The sequence below is a fragment of the Ochotona curzoniae genome, unplaced genomic scaffold (assembly GCF_017591425.1).
Source record: "Ochotona curzoniae isolate NIBS_2020 unplaced genomic scaffold, NIBS_Ocur_1.0 contig_1976, whole genome shotgun sequence".
NCBI lineage: Eukaryota > Metazoa > Chordata > Mammalia > Lagomorpha > Ochotonidae > Ochotona > Ochotona curzoniae.
In genome coordinates this window covers 2,299,191-2,325,258 of record NW_024465279.1, presented here as the reverse complement: position 1 = coordinate 2,325,258, position 26,068 = coordinate 2,299,191, and the positions used below count along the sequence as shown (strand labels likewise).

The following is a 26,068-nucleotide window of genomic DNA, read 5'->3' as shown; positions in this document are numbered from 1 at the left end:
TGGAAAGACTTGTCTAAGGAAAAGACACAAAAGCACAGGCAGTCAAAGCCAAAATTAACAAACGGGACTACATCAAAGTAAGAAGCTTCTGTACAGCAAAGGAAACAATCAACAAAGTGAAGAAATAACCAACAGAATGGGAGAAAAATTTTGCATACTACACAAGTGATAGGGGACTAATAACCTGGATTTACAAAGAGCTTCAGAAACCCAGGAACAGGGAAAAAAAACTAACAAAATGGACAAAAGAAATGAACAAACATTTTTCAAAAGAACAGATTCAAATGGCTAGCAGACATATGAAAAGATGCTCAGGCTCACTACCCATCAGAGAGATACAAATGAAAACCATGTTGACTTACCACCTACCTCCAGTGAGACTGGCCTACACTCAGAACTCAACTAACAACACCTGCTGCCATGGATGTGGGGAGAAATGTACCCTCCTTCACTGCTGGTGGGAGTGTGGGCTAGTACAACCACTGTGGAAATCAGTATGGAGAGTGCTTGGAGAATTGCAAATGAACCTGCCATATGACCCAGCTATCCCACTCCTAGGAATATACCCAATAGAAGTGAAATCTACATGTGAGAAGGGGATCTGTAATCCTGTATTTGCAGCAGCACAGTCTACAATAGCAAAGACATGGAAACAATCCAGATGTGCATCGAAAAATGAGTGGTTAAAGAAACTATTGTACATCTACTCCATGGAATATTATTCAGCTATTAAGAATGAAATTATACTATTTACAACTAGGTGGTCTCAACTAGAGACCATTATGCTCAGTGAAATGAGTCAATCACAGAAGAACAAATACCGTATGTTCTCTCTTACATAAGAAAATCAGAATGGAAAGAGTAACTTCAATAATTAAATCCATACTGGTTTGCTTTTTGTTTTGTTTCTGTTTTCATTTTGGCAGCATCCCGTGTGTTTTGATATTCTTTATCTCAGTTTTATTTATTCCAAAGACTTTCTTTTCTCTTGTATAATTCATTGCTGATTCGTGGATTACACGGTGGCATCATTTTTCCCAAGAGACTTTTGTGTTTCCTCTTGTCAGCCATGTGCTGGTTACTCTGTGGTGTGCTTTTCATGGTGCTGTAATGTTTTTGTCATGGTTGTTGTTGTTGCAGTTGTTCTAACTCATACCAGGTGTTGAGCTTGTTTCATGACTTCTCAATCATGGAAATGTATATAGTGATGGAGTGAGTACTGGGAACCACCATATCCAGATGTAGGGATATAATGCAACGTGCATCCCTGCTTCCAGATGAAAGATGGATTCCCAATGAAACTGTTGGAAATGTGTAGACAATGGGTTGCTGGACTGTCTGACATTGTCTGTACCAGCAATGTTGGGGTACAGTTAAATAAGAGACTGATGGAATTGTGATTCCTTACGAAGGACTACACCATTGTAGTAAAATGGGGAAAATCTGTCGTGGGGCGGGAGTTTCAGGGGGAATCCCAGTCTATACAAAATTGTACCACATAATTGAAAACTTCAAAATAAAAATATATAAATTAGAAATAATAAAAGCAGGGAAAACAAGTTTTTTAAACTTACACATATCTTTAAAATAACACGCATTTTCCTTTAACCTTTGAAAGCCCCTCATTTGCATGGATCTTTCATTTGGTCCCAAAGTAAGCCTTACTTTTAGTTTTACTTTTCCACTTTCCCAAATGACTGGAAGAAACCTCATATGTCTGTAGCATCCTTTGAATCCTGGTTGTATGAGGTTACTGTTTCGTGTACTTTTTCTCTCAATTTTGAATTGGATACCTGAATTTATCAGTGATGTTTCTCCTGTTTCCCTGAAAAATGAAACTGGAGTTTTATGAATTTTAACCTTGAAAATTGATTTGGGTTTGTAAAGATATTCTTATGATATTGTTTCATCAAATCCATAAGCATGGCATATTTTCTTTTATTTCAGCATTTTAATGTTTTGCAGTTTTCAGTTCATAGATATCACCTCCTCACTACAATCACAAAATGGGTACGAACTGATCGTGAAGTCTGCCTCTGAATCTAGCTTTTGGACAAAGCAGTGGGAAAGAGAGCCCGTGGACATTCAGAAACCACAGACATTTGTTGGCCTGTTTGATATGGACATTGATGAATTTTTGTAAATTGTTCTCTCATTGATAATTATCTCAGTTTGACATAAACATAAATACATGTGCATGTAAATGAAGTTTAAAAAATAAATATGTAATTTTAATAAACAAAATGTTCTTACATTGCTTTTGGCATCATTGCGCAAACATCTCCTGAGCAGTAGCAGCTGTCATCACTGTCATAATTTAATCCCAAACTAATTCCAAGCAACTGCACGATAATGATAGTATACGATTCCAGGGAAAACCTCTTTGGATACTAAATACAAAGAAAAGAACAAGGAAAATAATATCAATGATCAATTATAATATATTTGCTATTAACTATTTTGCTGCGATCAAAAATTAGCATTCAAAATTGAATTTTAAAAATGTGTTAACGATGTGGTCGTCACTGTGGTGCAGCAAGGAAATCAATTTCCTGTGAGATCAGCATCCTGTACAGCAGATGATGTTCCAATGTACTTATTCCCTGTCACACACTTAAAAACAAACAAAAAGAAAAAGCAGAATAAGCTTCTAGCAGCTGGCTTTGTAGCCATGTCAAGTGTGAATCAGCAATTATAAATTTCTCTCTCTCGCTGAATATTTATACACGCATATATACACAAAGGATCACAAACAATTATATAAAACTACCATGCACAAACATGTGATAACATACTAGAAAACTTCAAAGAAAGGGTCACATTTTTTGTATGCATATAACTCAACAAGAACAAATAGAAAATCTAAAATACCAAGAGAAGTAATGCAACTGAAGCAGTAATTAAAAGTTCCACATTAAAAGAAATCTAAAACAACATGTACATTGAATGAAGCACAATCTTGTCGATAAATGTTTGTGAAAAAGTGTTAGACCTATCTTCAGACCATAGAAGGTCTCCCCAAGAGGCCACTGAACTTATCTGGACAATAAGACGCTGAACTTTATGCTAGGCAAGTGTTTGCAAGCAATGAATCTCAACTGAACTTGAACTATGGTTATGCAACAAGGTGGAGGAATCCACCATGGGGGGAGGGGTATGGGAGGGGTGGGGGGAATCCCCAGTGCCTATAAAACTGTACTACATAATACAATGTAAGCAACAATAAAAAAAAAAAAGTGGATTCACCAATGACTAAAAGCAAAGTTAAATTGCTGGGTCTTCTTCCTTAACACCCCCCTTTAAACATGAAGGAAACAATATGGAAAAAATAAACAAATAAAAGTATTACATGTCACATTAAAAAAAAAAGCAAAGTTAGACCCCTTATCTTACCATATAAAAAATTCACTTAAGGTTAATTGAAAACCTAAATAACAGACATAAAACTACACATCTGCTAGAAAATAAAAGTTACCAGGTCACTTTAAGACTCGAAATAAGCGATCATGTCTTGGATAATATATCAAAAAGTCAGATAAGAAAAGCAAAACTACACAAGTGGGATTACATCGAACTCTGAAGTGTCTGCATAGCAAATGGAATAATAAACACATTGAAAACACACCTGGTAGAATGGGAGAAATTTGGCAAACCATGGGCCAATCCACTTCAAGTGGGCTGGAGGGACAGGAAGGCTCACGCTGTGGACACAGAGGTCTACACTACAGAAAGTGGATCCTATGACCCTCTGTGGCTCTGGGAACACTGCACACCGTGACTTGCATGCTAGAAAGCTCAGAACACCCTGAGTGCTTAGCATGGAACTATGGAAAGCCCAGTTCATGCTATAGAGTGTATAGAGCTGTTAAAAGCAGATGAAGCAGAATAATATCCGAGGCAAAAGACAAATATTTGAAAATACATCAAACATATAAGAAGAGCGAGACAGAAGAAATTAAACAAAAGAAAACGTATCTGAGGCACATAGCTGAGGCAGAAGACAAATATTTGGAAATGCTCCAATGATACAAAAATAAGAACAAAGAGAGAGAAAACTAGACAAAGAAGGATTTTGGATTTATGAGATACCAGAAAACACGCAAATGTATCTTAGTATTGATTCTTTAAGGAATGAAAAAAACAATATGTCTTACAAAACTTATTCAATGAAATAATAGGGGAAAAAACATCCCTAATTTGCAGAAACATAAAAACATCTAAGTATAGAAAATGCATAGGATCAGGGAAGACTTTCAGCATGAGAAGTTGTAATCAAATGTTTAAAACTCCCTAAAATGTGCAGATTAGCAGTAAGAAATGTCCAATTAGACTGCCTGCATAATGAATGGACTAAATATCCCAATGAAGCATACAGTACTACCAAATGACTTAAAAAAAAAAAAAGAACCAGATACAGACTAGCCACAAGAAACACACCTCACCAACAGAGATACATGCCCACCGAAAGCGAAAGAATGAAAAAATATAACTGCAAACAACAATGAAAAATCAAACATGAGCAGAAATAGTCCTTAATGTAAGATGAAATGCATTTTAAGGCAAAAAGGATCAATTAAAAGAGCCAAACATGGTTTTAGGTAATCATTAAGGATTCCATTCAAAATGAAGATGTGACTACACTCAATGTAATTTCACCCACTACTAGGGTAACCAGGTGTTTGAAATAAATCTTAAGGACGTAAATGGACACAAATGTTCCATCATCATAACAATGGGGGCTTCAGCATGCCAGTTCCATCCATGTACAGTTAATTGCACATAAAGACATCAACAACAGAACGGATAACACTGTCAACTTCACTGATGCACGTGGTACATTTCATCCCACAGTTGGAAATCACACATTGTTTTCACCAGTGCCTACAACTTTACCTAGGGTACATCCATTATCAGGTGATAAAACAACTCTAAACAATTCAACAAAACTGAAAGAATGCCATATATATATTTTCTGACCACAATGCAATGAAGCTTGAAATTAATGATCAAAGAAACTCTACAAAATGTTAAAATACATGCAGCATTAACAATATTCATCTAAATGAACAGTGTGTGATGGATGACATCAAAAGGGATGTCAAATAATTCCTAGAAATGAATGGAAGTGACAGTACAGCATATCAAAATGTATGGGATGTAGCAAAAATAAAGTGTTAAGAGGAAAATTTATAGCAATTAGGAAGTACATCCATAAACTGCAAAATCAGAAAATTAGTGATCTCACAATGCAATAAAAACAACAAATTCTAAAATTAATAGAACACAAAAGATGACTTAAAGCAAGAGCTCTGGGTTTTTTTGTTTGTTTTTGTGAAAACAACGTGTAAAATTAAACCCAAAAGGAGATGTTACAACAGATGTCACAGAAATAAAGGATTATACAAACAGCTGTTTATCAGGAAATGATAGATTTGATTTATGGAAACATAAAATTCACCAAAATTGAGATGTAAGGATATACAAATTTATGCACATCAATAAACAAGAAGGAGCATAAATCAGTAATAAGTATCACCCCAACAACAACAGCAAGAACAGCAATAAAAAGCTCATGAGCGAATTGGGTTCATGGCTGAATTATACAAAACATCTAAAAAACTAATGTTAATTCTCACCTTGATTCTTAAATTATTCAAAACAATTAAAAGGGAACTAGTCCACTAAAATTGCTTCCACGAGGCTGGAATCACCTGGATTCTAAAACTAGAAACAGGTAAGGCAAAGAAAGAGATGTGAAAAGAAAGAGAACTGGTAAAAAAAAAAAAAAATCCCAGCAAAATATTAGCTAATCAAAACCAAAAACACATCAAAAGATCATCCAGCCAGACCACATCAGATATACCCCAGGAATGGCTCGACTTGGAAAAATCAAGAATCATGTCACAGAGCTCTAATAGTTTGAGAAATACAAACCATTCGCATATAGCGACAGAAGAAGGAAAAGTATTCGATAAAACACAACATCCTTTCATGATAAAAACATTAAGCAAATTGGGTATATAGATAGACCTCAACACAACATGGAACATCCGCACAGCCAACGTCCTCTTGCACGGAGAAGAGCTGGAAGCACTTCCATCTAACATCTGTAACCAGAAAGGGGTCCCCATTCTCACCAGCCAGATGTTCTAGCTGGATCTTTCCGACAATCAAAAGCAATCAAAGGGTACAAAGTGTAAGCCACTGTTGGCAGATGACATCATCCTCTGGCGAGGGAAACCAACTCACTGAGGTCAAGAATCTACTGGGACCCCAAAGAGAGTTTGGCAAAGCTACGGGTTATAAAAGCAACATACACTTCAGCAGCATTACGTATGCACAAACAACGCCATGATTAAACAAGGACTCATAAGAACAGATTCACTCACAGTAAAAAACAAAAATTAAAAATTAATTGCCTTGGGATAAATTTAGCCAAAAATATGAAAGCTATCTACAGCAAACAACAACAATACATTAAGGAGAAAAACAGAAAACAGAACAAATTGGGGGGGAAAAAAATCTCCATGTTTGTAGATTAAAAGAACCAATACTACCAAAATGGCCATGCCAACTAAAAATAACTAACATAAATGAATAAATAAATAAATAAAAGTAACTTACACATTCGTTACAACCCACACGTCTCAAATAAAGAAAAAAAGATTCCAACACACACACACACACACACACACATATATATATGCACAATATAAGCAGAAGAGGCATTGAATGGATAAACCACTTAATAAAAACAAAAATAAAGAACAAAGCTAGAGGCATTAAACACAAGATTTTACAACATACCACAGGGAAGTAATAACCAAAATCACTTGGTACTTTCAGAAAAAAAAAAATAAACATATTGACCAAAAGAAGAATACTGAAACCACAGGAATTAATCCATACATCTACAACCAACAAAGCTTTAAGAAATGAACTGAAAAGTTCATTTGATACAGGACCATCTCTTCAAAATTGAGGCTAGGAAATTGGATCTGGGCATCCAGAGGAATGAAACAAGACTCTCCCTAATACCATATACAGAAGACAATTTATGATGGATCAAAGACACTTATGCAAAAAAAAAAAAAAAAAAAAAACAGGGCAAACACCATAAGACACAGAATTCCCCCATAAGACTCCAGAAACTCTGGTATCAACAACAGAAACTGACAAAAGCTGAGAGATTGACAAGCTGAGACATGTCTGCACAGAAAAGAAAAGTGTGTTGCTTGAAGAAGCAAGTAACAGAGTCGGGTAAACTGTTGGTTAACTATGGATCTGGCGGAGGATTAGTATCCAGGATGTGTAAGGTCCTCACAAAACTCAACAGTAGCAAAATGCCCGCAAGAGAGAAGCAAAGACAAGAACAGTCACTTTTCAAACAATGAACTTCAAAACGTCCACAGAAACAGAAAAAAGGGGATCTGCACATCAAAACCACAGTGAGAGTTCACTCCACTGGGAACGGCTATCATACAGAAATCAAAAACCGCAAATGCAGGGTGAACAGGGAAGGAAAAAAATGGATCCTAACAGAGTAGGACTGTAAGACGGTTATGGAAGACACACGCATGCAGACTCCTCAGGCAGAAGATCCATCTGCCTTCTCATGCAGACATCCGCTTCCAAATGAAGTCAGCATAGTGTGGTCTGCACTCCTGTGCTTAAAGTGGGTCATTTCCCAATAATGAAGATGTGGACTTGACCCACATGCCCATCAGTTGATGGCTATATACCTATACACACAATGGAATACTACTCACCTTCAAAAAGAATAAAATCCTGTCTTATGCAAAAAAATAGATATTTTAAAATGTGACAGGAATTGTGCTTACTGAAAATCACCAGACTCAAAAAGACAAGCATCACATGCTCTCTCTGATTTGTGTCTATTTGTGGAGTGCAAACAAGCTTGAATGTACAACTATGAAGTCAACAAGCTATGATCAGATTACTGTTTACAGTCCATGCTGTATGACTGTTGAATAGCGATCTCTCTACTTCTCCTTGTTGGACACTATGTTGAGCTCCCTTATGCCTGAGATTACACATAAATTAAAACCACTTCATTTGAAAAAAAAAAGGGGGGGCAAGAAAGATCAAGTGTCCTTAGCATAATTTCTTTGAAATGCACGAAATACATTCATAATAATAAAAGTCACATTGCATGATCAACTTTTAAATGCTCTATATTTACTTTTAAAAATACAAAATATCTTTGTTGCAAATCAGAGACAAGCTAAAAGAAAATGGTAAACTTACTTTTCTGCTTATTCTTTCAAATATTTGAGAAAGGTTGAAGCATGAATATATGTAGAGAACACTTGAAAATGACCTACCAGAGCAACTCCTGCCGCAAATTCCTTGTCACATATTTTCCCTGGAAGCGAGGCTCCTAGAAGGGCATGCTGTTTCCCAAGTCTAAAAACATCATATTTTTCCTCATAAGCGCATTGTAAAACTCTATAATTAATAATAACAACTTTCCTTCCAGTTAATACAGCAGGACAATTAACTGTGTTCTAAGCACCATGATTTTTTTTAACTTAACTATTTAAATATCATTTGTCAATGCAAAACATCAATATTTTAATGTTGATAAAAAAAATTCTTAGCAGAATATTTCAGAACCTGGCATGGTAGCCTAGTGGCTAAAGTCCTCCTGTCTTACATACTCCAGGATCCCTTTTGGGCATGGATTCGTATCCCAGCTGTTCCATTTCCCTTCCAGCTCCCTGCTTGTGGCCCGGGAAAACAGTGGAGGACGGCCCAAAGCCTGGGAACCCTGCACCCATGTGGGAGACCCACAAGAAATCCTCGTTCCTCACTTTGGATCAGCTGAGCTCAGCTCCAGCCGCTGCAGCCACTTAGGGAGTGAACCAGCAAACAGAAGATCATTCTGTCTCTACTTCTCTCTGTAAAATCTGTCTTTCCATGAAAAATAAATATTTTTAAGAATATTTCAACATGCCAATGATGAATCTGAAAAACCTCTAGATATATGATAATAATGACACTTAACCATCGTTCAAAATTCCAACACATTCATTGGTGAAATTTACATTCAGTTTCCCTTTTATATACACAGCTCAGATTTTCACTTCTGTAATCCTCTTACTGATTAATGAACTAAAAATTGTTGTATTTTTCTCTATATTGGTTCCGGATAATAGTGTAATTTGTTAATTTTGGTCTTCAGCAAATAAAAACGTGGATTAATTAGAATTAATTAGAGACATGAATTTAGAAACATAGACAATAAAATTTGTAACACAAATGAAATCATTAATGAAATCATTAATGATGCTAATTTCTTCATTTAGCAGAGGGGTAAGCTTTTGATTAGACAGCAAATTGTAAATATATCATTACGAATACTAAAAGATTAAGAGAAGAAGCAGGAAGAATGGCAGTTGGGAGGGAGGGAAATTAGGTTGGAACGTACCCCTATGCTTTTAACATTGTATATTTGAAATACTTGCACTTTGCTCCCTTTATATAAGTACGAAGCTCAAAATTTTCAAGACAATATAAAACTGCAAAGAAATAAACTTGCTTATTTCAGTAGTTTTTTTTATTATTTGTCTTTCTGGTGGCAGGAAGAGATAAAATACAACATACTCCTACTCAGCTTTAGTAGTACAGTAGTGTTAATACTTTCAAACACACTTGGAACATTAGACTTATACGTTCTTTGATAATCTTTGTCCTGCCCTGCACCAGTTCTCCTCGCACAGGAACTCCAGCTTGCGGCTTTTCTCACCCCCTTTGTATTTGTCAGATTTTAAAAACTGAGTATATATGGCGTTAATCTTTAGTTTTCATAAATACAAGGCTGTCATGTGTTGCTACTCATTGTTATACAACACAGCATATGACACTTACGCAAATAAAAATGCAAAATGATGTGACTGATATTTAAGATAGTCCTTTCTCCACTCTAAAAATCGAAATAAAGTAAGATGAGGTTGCTCTACCGTAGGAATTTTATTCTTATTTGACCAGATTTCAATTGATGATATTACAAGAGTCAACTTGAGCGGAGCAAAAATCTAAAAGGAAGACATTTAAAACGTTTAGATAAACACTATAGTATGCTTACACTGGAATCAGTTTACTGCAATATTTTAGTTACGAAAAGCATTAAGCAGAATGGCAACTCATATACATCACTTAATGTTTTCTGTGTCTTTATAGAATTAATTTCAAAAATTGTAAGAACTTACAGTGTTGGCAAGGCCAATTATCTGAAGAACCTTCTGTGTTACGATCTTTGTGTCAGAGCCCATGTAAACAAACTGCAAAAAGCAAATTGTGTTTAAAAGCCAGTACATGCATCCAATATATCCCATCACTGACCATGTGGAACATACTACGTTCCAAATGAAACACACTGATAATGCACATAAAGGTTCAGTAAATACACTTTGTCCAATTATTCTCAACGTATAGTATTACTGTTTATGAGAACTGAATCTTAAATTATCAAAATGTAGTGTCATGTATACTTATTTTTAATAAATAGAGCCCCAGTCCAAAAATGATATGCTTCAAAGAAAAAAAATAATCCTTATTAACTATGGTTAAGTTAGGTTTCCATGTCCAAAAATACATATTGTATAGACTTTATTCTAGTCCTACCACTTAATACAGCTAAGACGGCTCCATATTACATAGCGGATGAAAACAATTAAAGCTAATGAAAGCGAAGCTAATGGCACACATGTTAGGGCATTACAACCAGTGAAACGTAATAAATGATACATCATGGCTTGTATATATTTTTTTAAAGATTTCTTTATTCGTTTGTAAGTTTCAGAGAGAGAGGGAGACAGGGAAAGAGACAGAGAGATGCCATCTGAGGGTTCACTCCCCAGCTGGCCAGCGCGGGCCGTGTGGAGGCCAGGAGCTTGCAGGCACGCCTCCCACATGGCTGCAAAGGCCCAAGCAGTGGAGCCAACTTCTGCCTCCTTCTCAGCTGGGACTCCAAACGGTGTCACCCTGCATACTAAAATGGCATTTTCTTTCACGTTACTCTTCTCTCGGGTGGTGCATTGAAACTATTTTCCCCTCAGCATTTCTGACTGGATTCTGAAGAAGCTAGCAGCCTGAAAATGTGAAAAGCCAATTGCGACATGCCAAGCAAAACGGAAACCAGGGAAAGAAGGAGAAAAAGGTGAAGGTGGGGGAGGAGGAAGGGTGGGGAGAAGACAGAGATGAGGAGGGAGGGAGGGTGAGGAAGAGGCAGGGGAGATTAATGTAAAAAAATAATAAGAAGACCTCCATTACTAAGCAATATCCAGGAAATAATACTTCACCCTCATTTACTTTACTTTTTTAAAAGATTTATTTATTTTTATTGCAAAGTCAGATATATAAAGAGGAAGATATTCTGTCCATTGATTTACTCCCCAAGCGGCTGCAATGGCTGGAACTGCGCCAATCTGAAGCCAGGAGCCCAGGGCCTCTGCCAGGTCTCCCACACAGGTGCAGGGTCCCAAGGCTTTGGGGTGTCCTCGACTGCTTTCCTAGGCCACAAGCAGGGAAATAGATTGGAAGCAGGACCGCCGGGATTAGAGCTGGCGGCCGTAGCGGATCCTGGCATTTTCAAGGTGAGGACCTTAGCCGCTAGGCTACTGTGCCGGGCCCCAAGCAGGCCAGAGTTAATTAAGAATTTTCTATTTCAGACCAGGCAGAATTCATAGTCACTGCCAGCATAAAGTGACTGAAGTAAAGCAATATACAATATGCACAATTTCAGTATTTTGCTATTTGCTGCCATAATCTTTGGTTAATTCTGGGATCTGCTACTTACTGATTCTCATCAAATATATAATGTGCTATTTTTCTTCTGTACAGCCATATTTTCTCATTGTGCTGCTCAAATTTATTATATTACTTTTATTTTCTTTACCTGATATAACAAGGTTATACCATATCAATATGATTACAAACAAATATATTTGTTTTTAAGTTCTGGAAATTTTGTTTTATATAAAAGTACCTCAAAAAGCTTATGGTATGTGGAACTAAAAGATGTTTATTTTGGTACAGAAAAATTGAAATCCTTGGGCTTGGCGCAGTGGCCTAGTGGCCAAAGTCCTCACCTTGAATGCACCAGGATCCCATTGGGTGCTGTATCTAATCCCGGCAGCCCCGCTTCCCTTCCAGCTCCCTGCTTGTGGCCTGGGAAAGCAGTTGAGGACGGCCCAAAGCCTTGGGACCTGCATCCATGTGGCAGACCCAGAAGGAGCTCCTGACTCCTAGCTTCGGATGGACTCAGTTCCAGCTCTTGCGGTCACTTGGGGAATTGACCATCTGATGGAAGATCTTCCTCTCTGTCTCCTCTCTGTATACATCTGACTCTTGCATGTAATTAATGCAACTTCAAAATGGCTAGGTTGGGAAGCATATCAAGCAACGTTGATTAATGTGTTTTAAGTTAAAGTTAGAGAGGAGTAAGAAGTTATCACTTAATTAGAAGAAAAGACTATAATGCCTTCACACAAAACAAACATTAAATATTCCAGGAAACAGATATGTTTACCCTGGCTGTGACTCAGTGGGTTCCAGTTCATGTTCTGGCTGCACCACTCCTGGTCCAGGCCCTGCTAATGCGCTCAAGAAAGCAATAGACTATAGCTTAAGTGTTGGGGCCCTGCCACTCACATGAAACCCAGATGAAGCCCCTGACTCCAGGTTTCAGCCTAGCCCAGCCTTGACTGTTGTGGTCTTCTGGGGAGTGAACCATTGGATAGTTCTCTCTCTGTTACTCTTTCAAATAAATCTTTTAGAAAGATGACAAGGTTAATGTTACAGGGGAATTTATAACTACAATAACAATATTATACATTTATAATGGGCAAAATTAGGATTCAGTGCTGAATCTCTGAGCCAAATCATCCACCTATCATTTTGCTACATATCATTAGACATTGTAACCACTGAAACAAACACACACACATCAGAAAACAATTAAGAGAAATGGGATGATTTTTCTAGCAGCAGGCCATGTTTCCAAAGAGAAAATTCCCTAACAAATTGCACGATGAACTGTACCAACACCATTGTCGGGGTGTGTGATCTCAGGGTATATGTTGCCATTGTACAAGATCAGCTTAAGTTACAATGCCCAGCTTGTCAGGAAGTCATGGAGCTTTGTTTTCATTACTCCTGCCAACAACTGGCTCAGCTTTCCTACCCCATAGTCTTACAGAATCAACAAATTCCCTTGGGGTGCAAGGGTTTTTTCTTTCTGTTATTGAATACCTATTTGTGTTTTCAATTTCAATCTATTAGTTTTAGTTTTGCTAGAACATTGCTTACAATGGCTTGTTTCCTTGTGGATTGCGAGCTCACAGATATGATACTAACTTACAGGAATGCCAACGTAGCCTGGCCCCAACCAGCCATCGCATCTGTCCGTATGTGCCAGGACTAGACCGTGTGGCAGGCTAGCTGGCTGGGGCACAGCAGCCATCTGTTCACATGAAGTGTGGGACTGGCAGATAACTAATCAGACAGCTGCATCTACTGGAAAGTGAGTTGGCTGTGCAGGTGAAAGACTGAACTGGACCTTGCACTGGCTAGCGCCTGAGTTCACTCCATATAAGTTTCTTGGGAGACTCTCCAACTGGACCACTGGACTCAAATCCTGATCCCAGCAAAAAAAAAAAAAAAAAAAAAACCAACAGGATGTGTTGTTTGACCTTGGAGTACACGTGTCAGGACTCTATCTCCCAAGTTGCTGATGCCTGTGTGTAGAGAACAGCATGCACAGATGGCATGTGGAGACATGACAGCCAGGTCATCTAGGCCAACAAGGGATATTGACTGCCTCATCAGAGAATGGAAAGCAGAACAGGCTGGACAATTTTCCTGGTCAAACTTTGCAGCATGATCCTGAGTCTGTGAATTCACTAAGGTGGGCTTGGTCAACCAATAATTGACAAATACTTGACAACAATTGGAAAGCTCTTCTCAACCTGGAAACAACGAAACCACCCAAGCAAAACTTTTAGAAGGCTCTTCCCCACATTGGGGTATCTAAGACATCATCAAAGGATCATCCTCCATCTCCGGGTGCTGACGACAGCAAGAAGCAGCCCTCCTTCCCCCTGCCAGTGGGCACACGAGGACAAAAAAGAACAAAACTATGTGTCCACCTACCTTCCACCACATCTGATCCTCCCCACCCTAGTTAGAGACCCACGTGGGTGTGCATCCCTCTCAATTATGTAAATAATATTAAAAAGAAAATAAGCTCCCACTGGTTTATGCGAGGGCCGAGTATGTGCTGGGCAGAACCAGGCTGGACTGCAACACTCATTGGTTCCAGTGGAAGTCAGGAGTGAAAACAGAACCAACCCAGCAATTGCAAACACCAGCTGATCGGGGCGATGGACTGTGCCAGGCCCTGTACTTGCTAGCACATACAAGAATCTGGTTTGAGAACACCTCAGACAGTTTCCTTGGAGATCTCCCCAATCAAAACGCTGGACTCAGAACCCAAACCAAGAAAAGACAGAAGACAGAACAGGTCAACCAACCATCTCAGCTATATCTTAGCAGTGAAATACGGGGCAAACAGAGACTCTATGATGGACTATGTCAACCAGTGGATTCTTCAAAGACCTCATAGTGCTTGGAGTGGCAAGACTGGCAGCGATTCATAACTGTTGAAATATCAAACCACCTGAGCAAGAACCTCAGAGCATACCCTACATCCGGGACCTGGGGAGGGTGGGAAATTGGATGGGCCTTCTCCCTTAATACCCCCTTTAAACATGAAGGAAACAATATGGAAAAAATAATAGTCTCACCCACTTTCCTGTAGCCCTTGAACCTTTTTACCCTAATTAACTATGTAAAGATTGTCAAAATATAATAATAAAAACAGAAAAAAAAAGCAATGATACAAAAAAATAAAACATACCAGATTTTTATCCACAACAACGTATATTTCAATGTTTCGTTGGAATAACTTAGAAAAGTCAGTTCTCTGCAAAAGACACATAAGAGGTTTTAAGGAATTCATGAAAAATTACCTTTCTACTAAAATTATAGTCCAAAGATTGAGTGTCAAAATTGTACTCAAAGTGGTGTTGCTACTGGTCATATATAGCAAGGTTATTTCCAAGTGCAAAATGTAGATGTTGTTTTGAATATCACAGTTCAAAAAGTGCTCTCTACTCTGAGTAGGATGAATTTTGAACTACACTTTCAAAGGTTTATAAGAACTCATGTTTCTTTCATTTTTGCAATAACTGAAATTGAACATCACATGTTTACAGAGCAAATATTTACTTTTCTTAGCCTACTGAAAATTTCATATGAATCACACAAAGGGGCTGATTTCCCACTTCCTACTTCTGTCAAATAACATAACTTAGTAAAACACTAATATTATTTACAAAAATGGTGGTGTAATACAGACAGGTTTGATAAGATTTTGCAAAATTTTGTAGAGGAATATATTATCAGTTTGCTTTCCTTGTACCTTGTATAAGCTACTGAAATTATACATTTTGAATGCTCTTAAGACAAAAACTTTAATAGATTCAGATCACTTAATATTTTTATTTGTCTGACTGAAGGAAAAAAAAGTTTCACTTTCAATGTAAAAACTTTTGTGGTCCTGGCATGATGGCTCAATGGCTAAATCGTCACCTTGCAAGAATTGGGATCTCATATGGGCACTGTTTGGTATCCCAGCTGCTCCACTTCCTATCCAGTTCCCTGCTTAAGGCCTGGGAAAGAAGTACAGGACCCTGTATTCGCATGAGAAACCTAGAAGAGGCTCCTGGCTGCATTGGCTCAGCTCTGGCCATGGTGGCCATTTGTGGAGTGAGCCAGCAGAATAACAATCTGTCTGTTTCTCCTTTTCTCTGTAAATCCGATCTGCCTTTCCAATAAAAAAAAAATAATAAATCTTTAAAATTCATTTGAAAATGGTGTAGTTTCTTTCCATCTTGCATTTACATCTTCTTGTGTCCAAGATTAACTACCTAAATCTTTCCTAAACTTTCATCTAATATCAGGCACAATAATAAACATAAGAGAATTCCACAGCCATTTTCAAAGTAGTAGAGTCTTGTGGGAAAAGTAAGATAATTTTAAGATTTGCAGGTCACCAATCAAACTTGGCTCTGAAAAACATAGTTTTACTTACAAAAAGCGTATTGAAGGAAGTAAGATAAGAAAACAACACTTACTTCTGGATATTTTCTGATTGCATTCTTGGAGTCATAAAGCAAATTATTCATGTCATTTTCAAATAGACGAATAATGCTTTCATCCGTTTTTTCTTCATAAATCAGGTGTACAAATCCTGATAGGGCCTCCATTGGTTCAATTCCATATGAAATATTCTTAAACTGAATTAAGCCCCTGAATGTAGAAATATTTTTAAGTCTGAAATGATTCTACCAAAATTAGAATCAAATATTTCTAAAAAGACATTTTTGCTAGATTTTTTTAAATATTCAAAAGCACCCTATTTTTTTTTTTACTTTATTGCATTGCTTATTCGTGTCCTGCAGCAGAAGCATACCACGATAAAAGAGTACGGATATTGTTTTATATTATGAATCTATGACTGTGGTCTCCTGTGACACAGAGAAAACCAGCTGTTTACACAGACACGCAGAAGAGGAAGCACCCATCGTTGATCATCTCCCAGATCAATCAGTGGAATGGTTCGGAGCTCTTCCTAGCTGAAGCCAGGAACCAGGAATTTAATCAAGGTCTCCCATGTGGATGGCAGCAACCCAATGACTTGAGACCAAATTGCTGTCCCTCAGGCTAAAGTCAAAGTCAAGAGTTGGAGCCAAACTCAAAACCAGGTACTCTAACGTGGGGGCCTAGGCATCTTACCTGCTGGACCAAATATCTCCTCCTTTTTATCATTTTAAAGAAATCGTAGATCTGGGCTTAAATATGCTAAGCCCCATTCCCAATATCCAGATATTCTACGTCATTCTACGTATGCTTTTCATATTCCTACGTCCCTTCTCATTGATATACCTAACTCTGTTCTGATGCTTAAGTAATTTTTGTGTGTGGGCTGAAATGAAGATGCTTCATGCACGAAAATGACTAAGTACATAGCCACAATGTTTATCATTCTCTGGCATTGTGCAGTTTCCAATATTCTACATATCACGAAATAAGAAACAGGATTTTTAAAACCTAGAAAAGTACTGAGAGGCCATTCAATACCCTTTACACTCAAGGTTGCTCAACATCTCCAAGAGCAGCCTCTGTCAGTACCAGGAGCACTCTCTCGGGTCTAGGGGGCACAACTCTAACTCAAGGCTCCTCTGACTCATTCCTTATGGAACCGAAGTAACAAAACTGAGTGTAGAAGTGGCAAAGACATGTCAAGGAGTAATTCATACATTAGCAGGATATAATATCGCCAGGATGAATGTCTCTAAATAGTCTACAACCTGAGTCCCGAACAAATGTTGAGTGTCACAAGAGAATTTGGGAAACCCGAAACATATCCATTATAATTGCAATCCATCTGAAAAAAAAAATAATTCACAAATAAAAAAACAAATGGATAATTTCTTTCAAAAAAGAAATCCCACAAGTTATTAACAGCTATTACTTTAGTAACCTAAATACTTCGATATGACTTACAATTATCCAATGAGTTTGTTTCATGGAGAAATAAGCCCTTGTCCAGGGCATTAAATTCCAATTAATGTGTCAAGTGATTTTGTAAAAATTAGCAAAATATTTTATATTATTCATTGCAGAAGAACTCTGTTAAAAAGCTAAGTTGTACCTGAGTTATCAAAGGTGTATGAAGTTCTTCATCATATTTGTCATAATAATGAGTAACCGCTGTTGGAGATAAAAATGATCTAGGCAAAAATCACAAGAACATGCTCAGAAGAAATTTAGAAATCGGAAACGATATTATTTACATACAATTCTTGTTTCTACTAAGGAATTTAACGTGGTACCCATCTACTTGGTATATCCTATCATCTGAAAACTTTCATGTCAATTATGTAAGGCTCCAAGATGGGCATTTTAGCTAGAGTTTTGCACAATAACAAAAATTCAAATTAATCAAACACCCTAACTTGCTAGATATGTCAAAAAGAAATTGATAAATAGATGACAGATGTAAAAAGATTCTAAACACAGGCCTTTTTCCAAGTTTCAGACTTCAGGCAATGAGTTATTTATAAAAATCCTATATATGTGGGGGGGGTTGTTGTTTTTGTTTGTTTTGTTTTAATTTTTTTTAGTACAGCTTACTACTAAATCTATGCCCTTACATACCTACTCAGCCTCCTCAGGAGTTCAAATTCTTGTCTTCATGTTGCAGTGGGGAGGAAAAGCCCACCCCAAAATCTTACAAAAACAAACCACCCCTTTCTCTCAAAAATATGCTTCTGTTTATTACACTGTGATGGATGTATTTTTTGAGCAACGACTAAAGTATTTGAAATTCCTAAATATCACAAAATTCTGTTTCTTTAGTATTATATTTAAATGTGTCTTCTTCTATTATAAATTCTTTAACCATGCACTATGGTTGATTCTATTTTATGTGTCTAATATTTTGACTGATATGTAGGAGGGAATGGCACTTTTCAGTTGCAATTATTCCACTAGCAGATGTTTTAACAAGTCAACAAACCAAAGAATTGAGATTTTAAATGACCAAATAATAACTTACTGTTTTTTGACATGGATAAAATACTGCTTTCCTTCTAAAGTAATTACATAACCAACCTGTAACAAGAGTAACCAAAAAAAAATCAGATTTGCTTTTGCATTAGTACTTAGTAATATATATTTATTATTTATTAGAAGTAATAAATTTATTACAAGCAATAAATTCGTAAATAATGTACTAAGTAATATGCTTTCTCTAAGTAATGTCATAAAATGATTGACAAAATATATGCGCAAAAAGCCATTATATCGACTTTCCCTCCCGTGTTGATATTTGAAACCTCAGGAGTCTAAACTTGAAAACAAGGATCTATACTGTGCACGCATCTGCCTTTCATTGTATTCGCATTTCTGGCACAGAAACTGAAGTGACAATTTTTGATTGTTATCTCTGAAAGACCCACCGAGAATACCACAGAAAAATGTCCTGGGCTGGCGTTGTAGAAGACAACGGTGACCTCCTCCCATACCTCAGTGCTGGTTAGTGTCCCAGCTACTCACTTCCAATCCAGCTTCTTGCTAATTCATCCTGGACGGCAGCAGGTGGTGGCTCCAGCACTTGGGCCCCTGGCTCCCATGTAGGAAGGCAAACTCCTCCGGCTTATTGACAAAATCAATCCCAATGAAGGGAGCTATAAGAAATGTGATACAGGCCTAGCACAGTAGCCTGGTAGCTATATCCTTGCTTTACATCTGCCAGGATCCCATATGGGTGCTCGTTCATATCCCGGCTGCTCCACTTCCCACCCAGCTCCCTGTTTGTGGCCTGGGAAAGCAGTCGAGGATGGCCCAAAGCCTTGGGAACCCTGCACTTGCTTGGGAGACCTGGAGGAAGCTAATGGCTCCTGGCTGCTGGTTTGGGATTGGCTCAGCCGTGGCCATTGCAGTCACTTGGGGAGTGAACCAGTAGACAGAAATTCTTTCTCTCTATCTCCTTTTCTCTATATATCTACCTTTCCAATTAAAAACCAAACCAAAAAAAAAAAAAAGATAAATCCTTAAAAAAAAGGAAATCTGATACTTTGCGTAGTATTATCACAGTAAGTCCCATTGCATGTTGCTTATCTATGTAAACAAACACATTCTCACAGAACGGAAAGTAGCAGAGGGAAGAGCAAGAGGAGAGACAGTAGCATTAACTTAAGCTATGCATCTGGCTATTTCAAAGTTATTTTAGCCAGAGAAACAGCCACTGAAGTTTCTAATCACTTAATTTTGTATGGGATAAATGCTGTAGCAAGAGAAACAGGAAGGCTTGGCCTTGTGGCAGAACGCGTTGAGCCACCACCAGCAATGTCACCATTCCATGCAGGTGCTGCTTCGAGGACCGCTGCTAGTCTTCCATCCAAGTCCGTTAACTGAGTGCCATCCCCTTAACGTGCCTGGGAAAGCAGCAGCAGTGGCCCAAGCATTTGGGCCCCAAGTAGGAAACCTGGAGCAGGAGTTTCTCTCCTCTGGCTTTGCCCTGGCCTTGCTCAGCCACGGCCATCATCTCTCCACTCTTTTTGTAACTGACTTTAAAATTAAGGAGTATTTTTTTTTAATAAACAAGACATACACAAACCTTATAAGGTTATCATATTCTAACACGTCTGCCATCCGTTCACTTTTATAAGCCTTATTTTATTCATCTGATATATTATTTACAGTGGTTTTAGTTGTATTTAGAATAAGGAATAAGGTAAAGTATATGTCATATATATACATATTTCTGGAAGACTTTTATATCTTTATCTCGGTATCTGAATGTGTGTGTGTGTGTGTAAAACTCTTTCATACCTGGTACTTTTTAAATTAAAATATTTAAAAATTGTAAGAATTAATTCTTCATATATTAGATCCTAATGGTCTTAGCAAATGCATAATTCCTACAATACATATGCAGTTAAATTCCTGGTTGGTTTGCTTGCTTGTTTATTTGTTTGTTTTAAGTAGACTAAATGAATGGCAACATCCCATACGAAAGTCTTTGAGGAGTTGACATTTGACCTGGTATTTGAGATGGCAACTGTCACACAGCCTGCATTTTGTTACCCAGCGTGAGCCCCAGGTCTGACTCCTGGTTCCAGCTTACTGTTAACATCAACCGGGGCAGGCAGGGCTGCTGGCAAAAGTAACTGAGCTCCGGCCACTCACTCACATGGGAGACTTGGACTCAGTTCCCAATTCACAATTTTAGCTTCTTTGTTTCTGCAGACAACAAGCAAGTAAACACCAGCAGGTGAAGTCTCTCTCTCTCTCCCTCAATCGCTCCCTCTCAAAGGCAAAATAAACAGTTTTCAAGTGTCTGGAATTTAGGGCCCAGTCCTGGTTCAATGGCTAAATCCTCATCTTGCAAACCACAACACTCACATTGGTTCATGTCTCAGCTGCTCCACTTTTCATCTAGCTTCGTGCTTATAACCTGGGAAAGCAATAGAGGATGACCCAAAGCCTTGGGACCCTGCAAAGACCAAGAGAAAGCTCCTGGCTCCTGGTTTCAGATAGGCTCAGTTCTAGTCATTGCAGCCATTTGGGGAATGAACCAGTAGATGGAAAATGGTTCTCATCTTTCGGTCTCCCTTCTTTCCATAAATTTCATCTGACTTTCCAATAAATAAATAAATAAATAAATCTCTTTTTTAAAGGGTCTGAAATTTAATAGGTATTTGAGAAATACCTTTTATATTTTTAGTTTTTATCTTTGACAACAATTCTGCTTTAAAACTTGTTTTAAGATTATTTGCTTGAAAAGGTATAGTTTCAGAGAAGGACAGAGATTTAGACACACACACACACAAACACACACAACATTAGGGAGGAACGGGCAGGTCCTCCATCTGTTGCCTCTCTCCTCCAATAGCTACAAGGACCTAGTTGGGCAAGAGGTGGACCTAGCCAAAGCCAGTAGCCAGCAGATTCATCCATGCCACAGGAGTGCAAAGGCCCAAGGAGTTAGGACAACCTCTGCTGCTTTCTCACATGTATAAGCACAGAAATGGATCAGAAGTAGAGCAGCCAGCCCAGCAACTATCACCCACATGGGATGCCTACACCACAGCTTTTACCTTCTCTGCTACAACACCAGCCTGTGACATTAACCTGACGAAGTCTTCTCAATATAAAATGTTTCTAGACATGTTCACGTTCACTCTATTACTGGTGAGGTTGCAAATGGAAGTAGGTGAAATTTACTGGGAACTGAAATACAGGTGCTCCTTGTTTTAAAGTACCAGATAACCTGCCTGGATTACATTCGGGTATTTCATGGAAAACAGAACTTTAGAGGTGATGAACTTGAATGTTCAGCAGAGGACATGTTGGTAAATAAAACCAGCTAAACAAGGTTAAATAAGTCCATAGCCAGAATCCCACAGGGGCACCTGTTTGTGTCCCAACTGCTCCATCTCCCATCCAGCTCCCTGCTTGTGGCCTAGGAAAGCAGTAGAAGATGGCTGAAAGCCTTGGAATCCTGCACCCACATGGGAGACCCACAAGAAGCTCCTGGCTCCTGGTTTCAGATCTGCTCAGCTCAGGCCATTATAGCCACTTGGGGAGTGAACCTGAGGACAGAAGATCTTTCGCTCTGTCTCTCCTTCCCTCGGTATATCTGCCTTTCCAATAAAAATGAATAAATCTTTTTTAGAAATTACATTAAAAAAAAAACTGGTTAACCAAAAAAAAAAAAAAAAGACTAGGAAAGAGCTAATGGGGAAAAGAGAAACATAAAATGAGTATATTCATTTGCAAAAAAGAGAAGATAGATTTTTAAATCTATAAAACGGGGAAAACTTGGAGATGGATGATTATAATGCAAATTGGTTATTTGATACCAGAAGCAGCCGGTTCCAATCCTGGCTGCTCCACTTTCCATCCAGCTCCCTGCTTGTGGCCTGGGAGAGCAGTCGAGGACAGCCCAAAGCCTTGGGACCCTGCACCCGCGTGGGAGACCTGGAAGAAGTTCCTGGCTCCTGGCTTCAGATTGGCATAGCACCAGCCGATGCAGTCACTTGGGGAGTGAATCATTGGAGAGAAAATAGTTCTGTCTCTCCTCCTCTCTGTATATTTGACTTTGCAATAAAAATAAATCTTTAAAAAAAAATTGCCCCAAGGATTATCCACATGCAGAACCTTCCTGATTTACTAAAAGCCGGACCACGTGGCTACGGCAATCTGTATAGTTGGGAATAAGGTACTAGAAAATTCAGCAATCAAGACAGATAATGTTTCAATGCAGCACCATTAAAAAAACCATCCTCGGTGGAAACATATCTTCAAATGTTTTAATAAAAAAAAAAAAAAACAGGCTTTGGAGCCTACACGTATGCTTTTCTTTACTTGCTCCAACTGAATCCTAGCTCTAGGGAAAGCCCCAGAGCTTGCCATCTCCATTAAATTATGTGTTTGGGAGAACTGGTCCCTAAAACCCTTCGTCCTGAACAGAATCCCGACCTCACACCCTTAGGTATCAAACTATCCTGCCCCTTCACTCTTGGGAGCCACCAACGCTGCTTCCTGCCCACACATCACAGCTGTAGTCACCATGTTAGAGAAATGTGTCAGCAAGTAAAACACATCAGGACTGTGCTCCAATTACATTATTTTCTGGATTTTCATTGGCGTTGGATGATGAAATCTTCTCAGGAACTGTGGTCTGTATATAGTTCTTCTGAGTATCTAAAAACAAAAAAGCAAATGGTGTCATTTTGTTGGTTGGGATCTGAGACTACTCAATCTAATTCTGCAACTTTTCTCTGCATTTGCAGGTACTTTAAACTCATCGATACTTCTTTTCCTTCCCAGTCTTTCCAGTCATTGTTCACGACTTTTTTTTTCCTAACCCTTCATGAAGTGTTTATCCATCTCCGTGTACGCACACAGTTCTGTCTTTTGAAACTAGACCAAGTAAACACTTGACAGCAATGGCATCAAGACGTATGGGCACTAGAATAATCCGGTTAATGCTGCGGCCAGAGGGGAGAACCCTGATAATGAAGAAGGAAATTTTCTTGGAGAATGGGAAGCAAACAGAGCATCGAAGCAAGGAAAAGTCGGGGCCCGGACAGGTGGCCCCCCAAATCCAGATCCCTTGGATGAGCGAAGTCCCCCTCGGGAGCCTGGCCCGGGACTCACCAATGCCTGCGTGCAGACCACTGAGTCCTGAGACAAACGCCAGAAGCAGCAGCATGGCTCCGCTGTTGAAGGAGCAGGGCTGGGTCTAACAGCAGTTGAGACGTTGAGGTGGTAGCAGGAGCTCGGCTCGTGGAGCCGTGACCGTGACCGGGTGCAGTGGGGCGCGAGGCGAGGCGTGGTGGCCATGGGAGAGGCGCGGTCAGGACGCCCAAAGGGGCTGGCAGCGCTCCCACGCACTCAGTCGTGCAACAAGCTTCGGGCAACCTGATCGTTCCTTTTTGTGTGAGAGCGGTGTTTCCAAATATTGTGAAGAAAAAAAAAAAAAAACAAATTAGAAAAACGTCTCAGTTACTGAGGTCTCCCCGTCAGGTTCCTGAACGACGCAGCTCAATGAGAAACTTGACAAAGGGCAGATTGCAAGCAAGAGATGGCAAAGCCTGACTGAAGATTTCAAGGGTGAGTATGTTATCGCCGGTCAACTATTAGAGTGTGAGACACCCATATTCTCAAATCTTGAAGTCCCTCATTTGGGTTTTAAATCGCCATTTTAAAACCTGCCTCTACTGGAACACAAAGCTCTTACTGCTTATTTATTTATTTAAGATTGACTATGCACCCTGTCCATTTCCATCCCACATCTAGTTAAGTATGTAGACAGCCACGCCCCCACTGTAACTTGAAGTGCCAGCCGGCATGTTTGCCTTGCTTTAAAATTGTTGGAAAAACAGGAGAAGATATTAACAGAACAACGATCTGAAAAAGAAACAAATGCCCAAGAAGTAAAATTACAATAGAAGGAATCACAGATGTTTAAACAACCAGTCACTTGGAATAGCAGGTTGAGGATCTCTTCCTTAAAGAACTGGGAAAGAGAAGGGAGAGGGTCACCTCCAACAGCAAAATTGAGAAAATAAAACTATCACTCTTCACACAGCAGCATTTCCAAGAGGAAGGAAGAATCAAATCGGGAGGGATACTTACGTGGCTCATGGAAAGAATTTCTGAAAAACTTAAAAATATGAAAATGGTCATAGATGGGAAAGACTGGCATTGCAAACTGGATATTGAACACGAACCTATAAAATAGTGGATGTGAATAGGATTTTTGGGGTGTTTTCATTATAAAATAATTGTTAAATGGTTGGTAGGAGATATATATATATATTTTACCCTGTCCACATTATATAATGAGATATCACATATCCTCCCAGAATTTCAAATATCTTAAATGCTTAGAGCAACATTTCTCCAAATTCTGGGCCCTAAAGCAAAGCATACCGTTACCCTAAATACTTTAGCACAAACAACTTTTAGTTTTATAACTCACGCTCAGTTAACATCCCACAATTTGTCACCGCTGTGTAGACTGGATCCCAAGAAATTGGTGCAGTGTGTTTGAGCAATGTGTTTTTGGGGGGTGCATGGATCCCCTAGAAGTATCTGGGCATTTCTTTTCAAAGTCCCTTCTGCCCACCCTCTTTTCAGAAAAGCCTTGGTTAACCATCATTTAGCATTTTTGGGGTTTTTTCCCCTGTTTGTTTTGTTTCTTTTCTGGAGGATAGGGGAGGGGTTCTTTGAAAGTCCCACTACATTCCTCCTTTTGATTCTCAGGGTATCTTTTGTCTATTGGGGTCTAATTCATACTGTTGTCTTATGAACTGTATTCCAACATCATGATTCGGTCTTTTTATCAACCGTAGTCTCTATGAAGCTAAAATTGATCTCTATCAATGGAGAGAGAATTAGGCAGATTTTCAGCATTCATCCCACCAAGCCTTTGAGAGCTATGAATCCTCCTCTGCAGAAGAAGTAGGGGACCATTCTCCCAATCAGCCGTTGGGATTTTCTCCACCCCCAGTTTGAATGAGGACATGGGCGGTTTTTAATCTGATGGGTATTTGTTTTTAAAAAAAAAAAATTTTAAAGATTTATTTATTAGAAAGTCAGGTATACAGAGAGAAGGAGAGGGGGGGGTGGAGACATCCTCCTATGGCTGATTTATTCCCCAAGTGATCACAACAGCCAGAGCTATGCCAATCCAGAGCCAGGAGCTCTTCCAGGTCTCCCACGCGGGTGCAGGGTCCCAAAGCTTTGGGCCGTCCTCGACTGCTTTCCCAGGCCACAAGCAGGGAGCTGGATGGGAAGCAAGGCTGCCCACAAACTGGTGCCCTTGTGGCATTCCAGCATGTGCAAGGCGAGGACTTTAACCTCTAGGCAGCCATGCTGGACCCAGGCAATTGCTTTAGGATCC

General features: G+C 38.9%; 1 protein-coding gene across 1 annotated transcript in view; it reads right to left on the bottom strand.

Annotated features, from left to right (window-relative positions):
* LOC121150029 (disintegrin and metalloproteinase domain-containing protein 5-like) overlaps nt 1-14,965 on the bottom strand; it is a 61,475-nt gene extending 46,510 nt beyond the window's left edge. The window contains exons 1-5 of the mRNA XM_040970673.1: nt 14,942-14,965; nt 10,233-10,304; nt 9,892-10,058; nt 8,346-8,427; nt 2,254-2,390 (exon numbers count right to left, since the gene is read on the bottom strand). Coding sequence (XP_040826607.1) covers nt 2,254-2,390; nt 8,346-8,427; nt 9,892-10,058; nt 10,233-10,295 — 449 coding nt within the window. The 5' untranslated portion in view covers nt 10,296-10,304; nt 14,942-14,965. The remainder of the gene's footprint in view (nt 1-2,253; nt 2,391-8,345; nt 8,428-9,891; nt 10,059-10,232; nt 10,305-14,941) is intronic.
* Nucleotides 14,966-26,068: the final 11,103 nt, after the last annotated feature.